This window comes from Camellia sinensis, chromosome 1 (assembly GCF_055761805.1).
Source record: "Camellia sinensis isolate YWXY chromosome 1, ASM5576180v1, whole genome shotgun sequence".
NCBI classification, from domain to species: domain Eukaryota; kingdom Viridiplantae; phylum Streptophyta; class Magnoliopsida; order Ericales; family Theaceae; genus Camellia; species Camellia sinensis.
The window spans coordinates 10,729,663-10,743,006 of NC_138961.1; the positions used below are offsets into that span (position 1 = coordinate 10,729,663).

General features: G+C 32.8%; 1 protein-coding gene across 3 annotated transcripts; it reads right to left on the bottom strand.

The window, feature by feature from the left end:
• Positions 1-1,429: 1,429 nt before the first annotated feature.
• LOC114264540 (receptor-like protein EIX2) lies at positions 1,430-10,772 on the bottom strand. Of its 3 annotated transcripts, none has more exons than XR_014365493.1 (4): positions 10,344-10,772; positions 2,366-6,997; positions 2,110-2,161; positions 1,430-1,675 (listed from the first exon to the last, which is right to left on the bottom strand). XR_014365493.1 is itself a non-coding variant. In XM_082922799.1 (3 exons), exon 2 carries the CDS (start codon positions 5,318-5,320, stop codon positions 2,369-2,371), a length of 2,952 nt encoding a protein of 983 aa, XP_082778925.1. In that variant the 5' UTR covers positions 5,321-6,997; positions 10,344-10,772; the 3' UTR covers positions 1,942-2,161; positions 2,366-2,368. The 3 variants fall into 3 exon arrangements, 1 of the variants encoding a protein (XP_082778925.1); XR_014365502.1 differs by lacking the exon at positions 1,430-1,675 and adding an exon at positions 1,682-1,921; XM_082922799.1 differs by lacking the exon at positions 1,430-1,675 and having other exon boundaries at positions 1,942-2,161.
• Between the last annotated feature and the right edge of the window lie 2,572 nt (positions 10,773-13,344).

A 13,344-nucleotide genomic window follows, 5' to 3' on the forward strand; every position in this document is an offset into this window, starting at 1 on the left:
ATTTACTCAAATAATAGACAAAAAATACATTAAGTTCAATTAAAAGCAAAAACAATACCTATATTAAACTTAAAATCATATTTTTCGTACTTTCTAATAAATTGGATATAATTACATAAGAGATTAAAAAATGTTATGATACTCTTTAGTGGAAATGATATTAAAATGTGTAACTTATTCTTCATTTTACGGGTTATCCGTGTCAGTTTTGTGTTATACAAATTTGACATTAATCTGATCTGTTTAATATTAGTGTTATCGGATTGTGTCATATATCATAAAATAGTCAACCCTAACTCTGTAACTTCGTGTACAGTTCGAGTCGTATTATTATTTCATGTTGCAAATCTTTACCCCTAAGTTAACTTGTATAAAAAAGACAAAAAAAATACACAATAACAGCCACATCATACAAAAATATTTTATTCTATACTAACTTTTTCATATCTAAAATTAGATAGAAAATGATACATTAATAATTACACGATACAAAAGTATTTATTATATATAACTCATTCCCTTAAACACAAATTTAGATTTTAAAATAATAATATATTTTTATATCATGTGACTGATAACATGATATTTTCTATCTAATTTTAAATAAAAATTAATTTTAAAAAAAACTTGAAGCACAGAAAGTCAAATTAAGAAGAAAAAAAAATGAAAGCCAAAGAAAAATGGTCAAACAGTAAAATATAATTTATCCTTTTCTTATTTTATATAAATTTGAAATAACCAACGGAAATAATTGAATGGAGAGATTGATACAATATTGAAATTTAAAATTTAAGATGAAATATTTAAAAATTTTAAATTTAATTTGTTACAAGAGTTATTACTAAAATTTTTCTTAGTATATTTTATTTTAATCTTACACTACCAAAATATGAAACGGACTTTCCAAAACACGTTATGAAAGGCATATCCACCCACATAAAGTAGAAGTAGAAAACAAATTCAAATAAACAAATTTTATGCATCTTTTAATTAAATTCTTGAAAGCAGAACAAATTTCTTGAGTTTGTTTGGAAAACTAGTTAATATAGTTAAAAAGTCGCTGAAAAAAATCAAAAAATCATACGAGAAAATCAAAAACTCATTTTTTTTCCCTTTTCACATAGTTATTATCTAAAAAGTTAAACAATCAATCCCAAACACTTTAGTTTTTTTTTACCTTATATTTTAATTATGTTGGCTTTTTAATTAAAATAGCCAAAAAAAAAAAACCAAAACACCCAATCACATCACTCTCTCTAATTTTTTACATTTTTTTCTGTAAAAATGTAAAAAGTCAATTAAAATAGCCACTTCCCCTATGAGCTCCAAAAAGCCAAAAAAACTATTAAAAAAAATTCAATTCCCAAACGAACCCTAGACAGAGCCCACCGAAACAATTTTTCCTGGTAGCAAACAAGTCACCAGTATATAATCATAATCATACTCAATAATTTATAAAATTAACTAGAAAATTACAAACATTTGATTGCCATCCTTCCAAACACATTTGATAGCAAAAACAAACACAAAACATACAATCCACAATATAATTACAAGTGAAAATAAATATTAATGAAGTTATTTCATCATTTCAACAAAAACATAGAGAAACAGTTGTGCTGATAGCTCCACCTCGTATACTCCAAACTCACTGCTCGTGTCGCTCAGGTGTATCCTAAAACATGGCAAAATAATGGAAACAACAAAAAAATAAAACAATTTGATTATCAGTTAAATTAAAGCCAACTAAATATCGGCCGGCCATCAATTTAGTTTATAAACAGGAGATTAATTCAGTATCATTGCATAAAAATGGCACAACTTTAATGCTTTTGTTAGGTTTGCAAAGGCAGAGAACATCATCATAACTGTTATTATTACAAGATTAGTTTTGCAAAATTATAGTAGGAGTGAATGACTTCTGCAAGAAAAGGGGGGGGGGGGGGGGGGGAAATGTATATAGGAATAGAAGTTGAATAATTAAACAGAAAAAGATCAGAAGTTAAAGCTAATTTTTGGATCATTTTTATTTATGAAAGACAACTAAACATATATTGGATGTCAAGCCATTGATTGGTAAAAAATTAAGGTGGCAATAATAGAAGTTACCATATAGATAGATCTTGGGAGCAATAAGCTGAAGATAGCTTGCAACATAGACCTGCACATGTGTACTATAATTAGAAAATAGACCTAAGAAAAACCACAAGCTCAAGCAAATAGCAAGTGTGTGCATAAATCAGCTTATGTAAGATTTGAAAGAATAAATAAATAAAAATGTCCAACTTGTTAATGTCCAACTTGTTAGCAATGATCAAGACACAGAGAGATAATTGAAGTAGCAAAATTGAAAAAAGTAACTTACCGTTTACCTCTGAAGCCTTCTTTGCAATCTAGCCATACGTAGTGCAGTTGTCACATAAAACCAATTCTTTATGCGGTCCAAGAACTTGAAATAAGCATGTCTAGATGGTTTGTTAAAAATCATAGTGCCAAAAACTGTCCAAAATCCAAGGGTGAAACCCAGCCCCATACTAATGTAAAATCCAGTGGTAATAAAGTTGTCGTCATCTTCTTGAACAATAACTAGAGGTTCCACAACTATTTCTTCTCCAGGAGACTTATTCAGAAGTGGAAGCCCACAAAGTTCAGGGTTCCCAGAATATACAGAGGGATCAAAACTTTGCAATTGAGTGCTTATTGGGATTATCCCCGACAACCTGTTATTTGACAAATTCAACACACTGAGAAAATTTAGATCAGCGAGGCCGGCAGGAATCAAGCCAGAAAGCTCATTTGCAGACAAGTCAAGAGATTCCAACATTTTCATCCAACCAACTTCTTGGATGATATTTCCTGTCAAATTATTTCTTGATAGGGCCAACGAAACCAACCCTGCAAGACTCCCAACTTGTTTAGGAATTTTCCCAACAAGTTCATTGCTAGAAAGATCAATGCATTTTAGTAGTCCCAAAGTATTTCCGTATTCTGACTCTTTTCCTTTCCACAGCACCAATGCATTCTCAATATAGGTGCCACTTTGAGCATAAGAGCCATAAAATTTCATATAATAAAAAGAAATGGTTGCACTAGAACTCTTACTTTCCACCAAGGCAGTAAAATTGTGAAAACAGTGTGGTATGTTTCCTGATAAACGATTATGGGAGAAGTCCAAAACTTGAATTTGGTTAAGGTGACATATATGTCGAGGTATGCTTCCATTGAACTCATTGAATCGTAGACTAAGAACAATTAAACTTGTTAGATGTGTTCCTATCCATGCTGGTATTTTTCCTGTGAGTTTATTTTCTCCCAGATCAAACATTCTTAACTTTGTGCATCTTTTTAATGAAGAAGGAACTCCCCCCGAGAAATTGTTGCTGCGCAAGTTCAGAGTATCAATTTCTCCTAAGGAACCCATTGATCTCGGAATTTTCCCGTAAAAATTATTGTATGCCAAATTAACGATCGATAGAGATGTAAGGTGCACCCAACAGCTTGGAAGCTCTCCTGATAGTGAGTTATTTGAGAGGTCAAGATAGGTGAGCTCCATACCCGTAATTGCACATAAGAAAGAGAGTGAACCCGATAACTTATTTTTGGAGAGATCCAAAAGTGTTACATTAGGAGGAGCTAGTGGCATTGGACCCATAAAATGATTCAAACTTAAATCTATACTAAGATAACCATGATACTTCAATGATAAATCAGGCAACAAGCCTTTGATCAGATTGTTAGACAAGTTTAAATAAATTAAACCTGGGGAAAGATCCCAGAACCAACTAGGAACAACATCTGAAATTTCAGCACTTGAGATATCAAGGTGGGAGAAGTTAACTTGCGTTTGAAGCCATTTTGGAAAATGAGGCCCCAACTTACAAGAGGACAACCGTATAACATCAAGTTGGAAAGGAGGAACCCAGTCAGAACAGAAATTAAAAGTTAGCAATGTGTTTGAAGAAAATAACAAAAACTTCAGACTGGACATATTAGAAAAGTGAGTTTCAGAGAGTATGACTTTTAATGAATTGAAAGAGACATCAAAATGCTCAAGCTTGGAAAGTTGTCCAATATTTCTGTGTATAGTACCATTCAACTGATTGTCTCCAAGTCCTAAATCCGTCAATGATGGAAACATTGAAAGGTCAGGCACTGACCCTATAATTTGGTTTCCATACAACTGAAGAGAAACAAGACTAGAAAGTTGCCCAAAAGTTTCTGGGATGGACCCACTCAATTGATTAGAGCCAACAGACAATTCTATTAAGGAAGAAAATCTTGTAAAATCAGGCAATGGACCACTAAGTCGATTGTCAAACACATACAAAACCTGTAATGAGTCCTCTGCCGCAGACAACTTTTGAAGGAACTGATGAAGTTCTTCAGTTAAATTGTTTCCAGCCAGATGTAAAGATTGCAAACCACTTAAATTTGCAAAGGATTTTGGAAGGGCACATTCAAGATGATTGTAACCAAGACCAAGATTTGTGAGGGAAATCATGCCTCCAAAAGAATCAGGAATCGGACCTGTTAACTGGTTACCAAAAAGGTCTACATAAACAAGGCTACTACTAAAGTTGAACAACCAACTGTATATTGAAGAAGATAGATCATTATACGATAGCTCAAGTATAGAAAGAGACAGAGAAGAATTAAAAGGATATGAGGGATGAGTAGTGAGAGCAGGAAGTGTACAATCAAATAACCTTAACTCTTTTAGGAGAGGGAGATTATTGATAGATTGAACCCAGTCGACTGCTTTACTGAGGTTAACATAACTAAGGTCCAAGTGACTTAATAAAGAAAGATGAGAAAGCCACTCAAGATTTTCACACTTTAGATCAAAATTGTAGCCAAGATAAAGATACTGCAACTTAGAAAAGTTCCCCAACTTTGTGATGTCGTCATAAAAATTATTTCCATTGAGGTCCAAATACTTCAAATGTTGCAATGCAAGCAATGAAGTGCTAATCTTACCTTGCAGTGGATGATAAGAAGGATCATCCGATAAATGAAGATCGAGCATTGTGACATGACCAGTGCGGTTGTTGCACCAAACTCCTCTCCATTTGCAACAATCTCTTTTATCTTCTTCACTCCCCCAAGATGAGAGACAACCGTAATCATCTACAAGAGCTTCTTTAAACTTGAGGAGAGCTTGTCTTTCCTTATCTATGCACCTGGTTTTAGCATCTTCTTCAACTCTAGAGGAGAGTCCAACAGCAGGCTTCGTGTATAGTAAAAGCGTGACGATAATAATAAACACATGGAGAAATTGATGAAATTTTTTGCTGAGCACCATTTTCATGAACATGTTCATGATGATGCAGCAAAAATTAATATCAAGATGAGGTAGCAAATACAACCACCAATGAGGATTTGCAATTATTGGAATTTTTTTAGTTCTCTTAAGCAAGGAATGACCACCTTTTATAATTGAGAGTCAACGAATATAATTGTCACTAATTCAATGCGGGGTTGTCTTGAACAAGCGGTCAGAGCAACTCCAATGCTCTTAGGCAAAATGCCTATTAAAAGTACAAAAAAATGTACTCTCTTTATTTTGCCTAACTAGTTTAGCTAATGTGCACTCCAACAATACTCTTTATTTTAGTTAATCAATCAAATTAACTTAATTAATTTTTAAAAGAAAAATACTATAAACATAAATAAAAAATATAAATTTTTTATGACATGCTACATATGCACCTAGTATTGACGTGGTTGTTGATGTGACATTTGTAATTATTTATTTTAAAAAAAATATGTTATTAAATTATTTTTTACAATAATATTTTTATACGAAACAGAAACAAAGAGAAAGAGAGCCATACATGTGATCAATGAAGTGGAGCAGAGAAGCAACGAAGAAGAGATGGGGATCTGAATAGTTGCGGGAAGACCTTTTGCCTAACAATGAATGCTAGCTACTTGTGGAGAGCCTAAATGAAAATTGGCAAAATGCCTCTTGTGATGCAGAGCCCGTTGAAGGAACATAAAAACAACCTCACTAGCAAAAATGGCTAATACAACCCTTTTGCCTCCTCACTTAGAGTTGCTCTCATATACTTCAACTTTGTAATCCTTCAGTTTGTGTACTTTGTTTTTCCTTTCATTAGTAGAATTGTGCCGATTATGTAAAAAAGAAAATAATAATAATAATAATAATAATAATAATAATAATAATAATAATAATAATAATAATAATAATAATTAGGAATAACTCAAAATATTTGTAACTTTTATAAAGTTGCAAGTAGATCTAAGTTTAGTGCAAGTGAAAGTTATGGTTAAAAGTACAATTATTTTAAATTATTTTCATTAAAAAAAGAATAGAAAAGGAAAAAGAAAAAGAAGACAATTGCTATATATCACCTGTTTTTATTCACCCTTTTATGCCACTATATTATTTGCCTTTATTATTTCCTTAATTATTGTTTCTAAAAAAAAGAACAAATTATGAGTATCCACGGTAAATAGTGAAACAAATGACAAAAAACAAGTGATACATAGCATTTTTTTTTTAAATAATAATTTTCTTTAACTAAAAGTGGCAAATTAATGGACAAGGTACAACTACCTTGGTCACTCTGAATAAGAATGGTTTGTAAGAATGCTTTGAAGCACATTTCTTTTGCCATTTTGCCCATGTCCTTAGACCATGCAAACAATTCATTTGGATACTCCCACACAATTCATTTGGACCATGTGTCCTTGGACTATATGCGTAAAAGATATGTATATATCTATACTATCATATAGAAGTGTCGTGTTGGTTTGGATTTTGTCACTCTTTTTTGGTTTTTCCAAAAGGGTTGGGCTTCTCTTAAATACAAATCTGAATTTAACCATTATGTTTGAGCACGTGGGGCTTACCATGGGAGTCGTTTCGATAATTGAGCTGTTCATTTTAACAAAACCCTCCATGTATATCATCTATGAGAAGAAATTAGGTCGATCTGATAATCGTAGTCTTTTCATTTTGTCGTGTTTGTCTCTGAAAAAAATAAACGACAAGTGTGTTTTTGAAATAGACAATCTATTTTTCATGACAAATGCAATAAAATGAAAAGATTACGATTATCAAATCGATCTAATTTTTTTGGTAAACTAAATTGAAACACCTTTTATACCTTGGGACCGAAATGACATAATTTAAACATTAAGGACCAAACTAAAACATTTTTATACATTGAGGACCAAAATAACATAGAATTCATACTTCAAGGACTGAATATATAATTAATCCTTATAAAATGTTAAATAATAAGAGAATGGCTTTGTTGAAATTTATTGAAAATTCTGTTGGTGTGATTATGGGGTCATGGAGCCTTCAATTATAAACAATCAAGGTCATGGATGATTATTTATAATGATATTCTAAAGAGCCCTTTTGTAATGATGTCACCTTATAAAATTGTCAAAAAGTGCTCCATAGTACATGAAAAAAATATATACATAAAAAATGAACTTTTGACTATCGGGTCATAAAAATGTATTTTTAACTTTGATGAACCAATATTATTAAAACACTTGCTAATAAAACCCGACAAAGAAGGCATGAAAATTTATGACCAACTAAATAATATTGACCAACCATAATTTTCATGGCCAACTAAATAATACTGACCAACCATTGTTATTATTTTACAAAGAGGAGATTATTCAATATCATTGAATAAAGTGACATCTTTATATTTTATAAAGGAAGGAACAAGTTTGTGGACCGCGATGTGGGGTTTTCATGACACACTTGTGATTTGAATTTTGAATCATTTAATTATATATGATTTTTGAAGAAGATTATCTATTAAAAAAGATTAACATTGATCAGATAACTATAGACATATGATCAAATAATTGACAGTCTTTTTTTAAAGATAAATATGACCTGATCATGTGATTAGAGTTATTTAATTTTTATTTTTTATATGGATAATCTATCCAAAGTCCTTACAAAATGATGATTTGAATCACCAAAATAAATGTTGTAACGGAGCTTACAGACCTTACAAGGTCCAATTACCTGATTCAGTTGAGAGCTTCCCAAAATCATGCCCCATTTATAAAATATTGAATTAGAAAATGACTTAGTGGAAAATCACAAAATTTCCTTGGCGTGATTATTGGGTCATGTAACCTTCAAATTGACTAGGGTGTGTTTGATAAAATTAAAATTTGAAATTTGAAAATTAAAAATTAAATAAATTTTTTAATCAAAATAATTGTTTGGTATTTATTGAAATTTAAGTAGGGATTGTGTTGGTGATGATATGGTGAGATAGTTGTGACGATAATGGTAAAGGGTGGTAGAGTTTTTTATTTTTTATTTTTTTTATTTATAAGAAAAAAGGTAATGTTTTATTAAAAAATAAAATATTACAAAGAAAAAAGGAAAACATGAAAAACTATCAAGTACAAAGCACATAGTCTATTCTAAATGGGGAAAAAAATTCAATATCACAGTGATACTAATGACATGATATCTCCATCCAATAGGAAAATATGCAGCAAAAGAGTTAGTTAGCGAAGAAACCAATTAACAAAAACAAAACTCCTAATACAACATAAACTCAAACACATATTTTTCATAAAAAATCTATCTCTAGTACTTTATCGTGTGGTGGTGGTAGTGGTGAAGTGATGGCGATACACCAATGTTAACATGTTTATAGAAAATTCCTAAAGTGCCACGTGTCCGTACTCTATAATCATTCATCATGTCCCTTCATGTTTCTCAATCATCCAACACAATACCTCATCTACCCATCTTCTCCACCAATCACAATACAAGGAGTACCGCATGTCCATACTTCGAGACTATTGAATAATCACCCTATTTTTAAGGGGTATTTAAAATTTTAAATTGTTAATCAAACAAACTTAATTTAATTTAAGTTATTAGACATCACATATCAATTCATCTAAATATTTAAATTATTAAAGGGAGGAAGTTCTTTACTATTATTTATATATTATCATGATAGGACTGCAAATGAACCGAGCTCGTCTCGTTAAGGGCTCAGCCCGGTAAGCTAGAGCTCGAATAAGCTTGGCTCGTTTATCTTTATTTAAATTATATAATAAATATATTTTTTATATATTAAATAATATATATAATCTATGAAGTATGGGTACTTCGAAAAACATACCATACCCGTAACAGGTACTTACCGGCGTATGGTACTTCTGCATATGTATCATGTACACGAAACACATATCCAAATTTTTTCTTCTAAATTTTTGGTGTACCCAGACGTATCTACTATATACTCAAGCCGTACCGTAACTCAGTTGAAACAATATTTTCTTCTACTACGGAGATAAAACTCATTTCACTAGACTTCTTTTTTATTTTTAGTTTTATACCTACCATGTTTTTAAAATTAACATATAGTTTGTAAGTTATTTAATATATTGACATTTAATTTTGATTTATACATTTACTTTTGGCATTAAATGTTAATTGTAGGTTGAATCTTAACGAATTAAACCTTTTAATTAATTTTTGCATTACTCTAAATTAAAAATAAATATTTTTTTACAAGTGTACCAAGCCGCAATTTTACCGTATCGACGTACTCGTATCATACTAGTACTAGTTCCCGTACCCGTGCTTCATAAACCAAACCAAACCAAACCAAGCCTTAAGTCCCATCAAATGGGGTCAGCTACATGAATCCTTTTTCTCTACGCGGCCCTATCAAAGGCCATTTCATTAGTCAAATTAAGTAGATTCATATTTCCATTTAAAACGCTAGTCAACGTTAATCTAGGCCTACCCCGTCCCTTAACACTTCCATCTACCGTTACAGCATCGCATCTCTTCACTACTACCTCTGTTGGTCTCCGTTGAATATGACCAAACCATCTCAAACGATTCTCTCACAACTTATCTTCTATCGATGCTACTCCTACCCATTCTCGAATACACTCATTCCTAATCCTGTCTTGTCTAGTCTTACCACACATCCACCTTAGCATCCTCATCTCAGCCACACTCATCTTATCTACATGTTGTTTCTTGGCTGCCCAACACTCCGTCTCATACAACATAGTTGGTCTAATAGCCGTTCTATAAAACTTACCTTTTAGTATATAATATTATTTATATAAATAATATTTAAAAAAAATTATCGAACCGAGCCGAGCTCAAACGTAGTTAGCAATCGAGCCGAACTCGACCTCAAGCACGATAAGCAAATGAACCGAGCTTGAGCTCAACAAAGCTTGGCTCAGTCGTTTTGAGCCTTCATGACACTACTTGCACATGAGGAGGCTCCAGCTAAAATTGTGCAACAATTATAATTATTGAAAGAGGACAGGAAAATATTTATAATTACCGAATTAGTGATGAGATTCCAATCCATTGCCGTCTCACCCCCACCGCCTCTTTCCGTTTCTCCGACTAAAAACACCACCAGCGCCGCCAGCGGAAATCCAACAGAGAAGAGAAATCCCATCGTCAATCCAGCCTCCATCGTCGCAAAGCTCCTTCGATCCAACAGAGAGATTCTCCATCAGTAATCCACACCCTCCCTCCAGTCCGGCTTTCATCTGGATCGTTTGGATCTCGCCGTCGTCAACTCGATCTCCACCCGAAACCAGTTGTTCCCCCCGCCGCCGCCGGTAACGACTACACAGAGAAAGTCGCCGCCATGTGCTGCGTCCGGAGATAGGGGTCGGTTCTGGAGATGGATGTCGTCTGTTTGGGGAAGGGTTTGAGAAGAAGAGTAGGGTCTACTGTGTAGAGTAGAGTCTATGCTAAAAATTAATTTATATTTGGATAAATTACGGATATAAGTTTATTAAAAATATCAATTGTCTTCTCTTAAAATTTTTATATTTCATAATAAATGGTTTTTTTAAGTAATAAATTATCAAGTTAATTAATAGTTTTTGATGATATTATAAATATATTTTAATTAATAAATCAAGTAATTTAATTACTATATAGGAGAATAGTTAAAAATTTTATTTTTTCAATTACTTTTGTTAAATAAAAAATTTTAATAAGTAAATATTTATAATTTTTCAAATTTTAAAAAATAATTCGTATTTTAAATCAGTCTCAAAAAATATATTTGTAATTTACTCTTTTATTTTATATAAATAATTTTTTGGGTGCTTAGGTCATAAATCCAAATATGAATTTCTTTTGGCCGAAGGTTCACGTTCGAACACGTTTTTTGTGAAAAGACCAAACTACCCCCATATATATATATATATATATACATAATATAGCTACAGTAAAGACTCTTATTTTCAAACCCTAATTACAGCCCTCTCTAACTCTTCCCTCTACTCTCTCTCTCACTTTCTCTTTCCCACACTATTCGTCTCAACTCGCTGCCCAATTCGATTCCAATTGTTAGGGACGATGGCGAAGCAATTTTGTTGTTGCGGTCGTTTCACTATCGTCAGGCTGCCTAGGCCGCGTTGGCTTCTTCGCTGCCTCCTCCTCTTCCTCCTCATCTTCCTCTCTCTCTCTTCGCAGCTCTTCTAAACCTTTACCATTCATTCCTTCATCGGTTGTTAGGGTTTCAAACTTCACATTCTCAGAGTGATCGAACGCCGTGAAGAAGACTCCATCGACACCAAACCCACCTCTGCCGATCTCATTACTACCGCTGTCAAGTTCATCTCTGCCACCGTCTGGTTCATCTCCGACCACTCGTCCTTCCATTCTTTCCTCAATATCAAGTTCTTAGGCTCAAATATGTCAGTGAGGAATCCAAAGTAAGTATCACCTTTCATCACTTTAGTGTATAAAAGTGAACGATATGACTCACGACAATGGCGAGCCCAAATCCCACCATGCTCATCTTTCTCCGATCAGATTTGTGTTTTTTTTTTTTAACAAATCAGAGGATACTGAGTTCAGATCTAAGGATTTGTGTTTTTTTTACAAACATTTTACTTGAGTTCGAATTTAAGTTCGATCTACCTGAGTAATGATTTGTGGAGTGGGATCAATTTTTGTACATTTTATAAACATTTTTTTTAAGGCATTAACTGTTGTTGTTGTTGTTGTAGTATATCTATATATATATATATATATATCACACACACACACACACACACACACACACATTCTCTTCTCTTCTTTTCTTTGTTTCTTCTTTCTTTTTTATTATTATTTATTACTGTTTGTCTAGTGTTAGAGCATATGATTGAAGGATGAATACAACCTCTGTGTGTGTGAATGTATGTATCTTTGTATATCTGTTATTGCATTCAAGATTGGATAATATATGTCGCGACCTAAACCCACCCCATAGGTTTAGTGTCATAACCGGCCAGTAATCCGTAGATTACCGAAGGCTTCTTAAAAAGAAAACAAATTATTAGGGGCTAGTGAAAGTAAATAATAAATATACAATGTCCATTGAACTGTGTAGAGTTACATGAGACACAAGAATTTTAAACTTATATATATATATATATATATATATGTCACAATCCAAACCCACCCCCATAGGTTTAGTATCGTAATCGGCCAGTAATCCGTAAATTACCGAAGGCCTCTTAAACAGAAAACAATTATTAGGGGCTAGCGGAAGCAAATAATAAATATACAATATTCATTGAGTTGTGCAGACTTACATGAGACAGAAGAATTTTAAACTTTTATATATTTATACACATATATATCACATCATCATATATACCGACTAGACAAAAAGGGACTTAGCCCTAAATATAAAATAAACGAAACTTAAACTTTAATCACATGGCTTTGACCATTTGACATATCCGAAACCTCCACGGGAGGCACATAGGTTGGTTGACAGGACAGAGTCCAGGCAGAAGTTCTAGGCTTGGTCATGCGCCTAATCACCTACATACATAAATAATATAGTGAGCCAGAGCCCAATGAATAATCTCAATGTAAGGAGGTTAAATAAATGAGATCCATAACTTAAACGAAACAATATAACGTTTTTGACATAATTAAATAATACTTCGGAAACATATAATAACTAATATGGATTATCAAATCTTTCCACAATTCGTAGTACCCAATTGTCTTATCAAAACTTGTCGGAATACAACACAGAACGTTCACGGCGGAACGAAACATTCGGAACGCCCTCATTGGGCGGCTTTATGCAAAACGTCCACATAGAACAACTTCATGCAAAACGCCCATATAGGACGACATTATACAAAACGTCCTTATTGGACGACTTATGCAAAATGTCCACTTGGGATGACTTGGTACAAAACGTCCATATAGGACGCGTTTATGTGAAACGCCCACTTCGGCGACTTTATTTAAAACGCTATAACGGGCAAATATCATATAGATCGATACAATTGAAATCATGCGAAACGATCAAT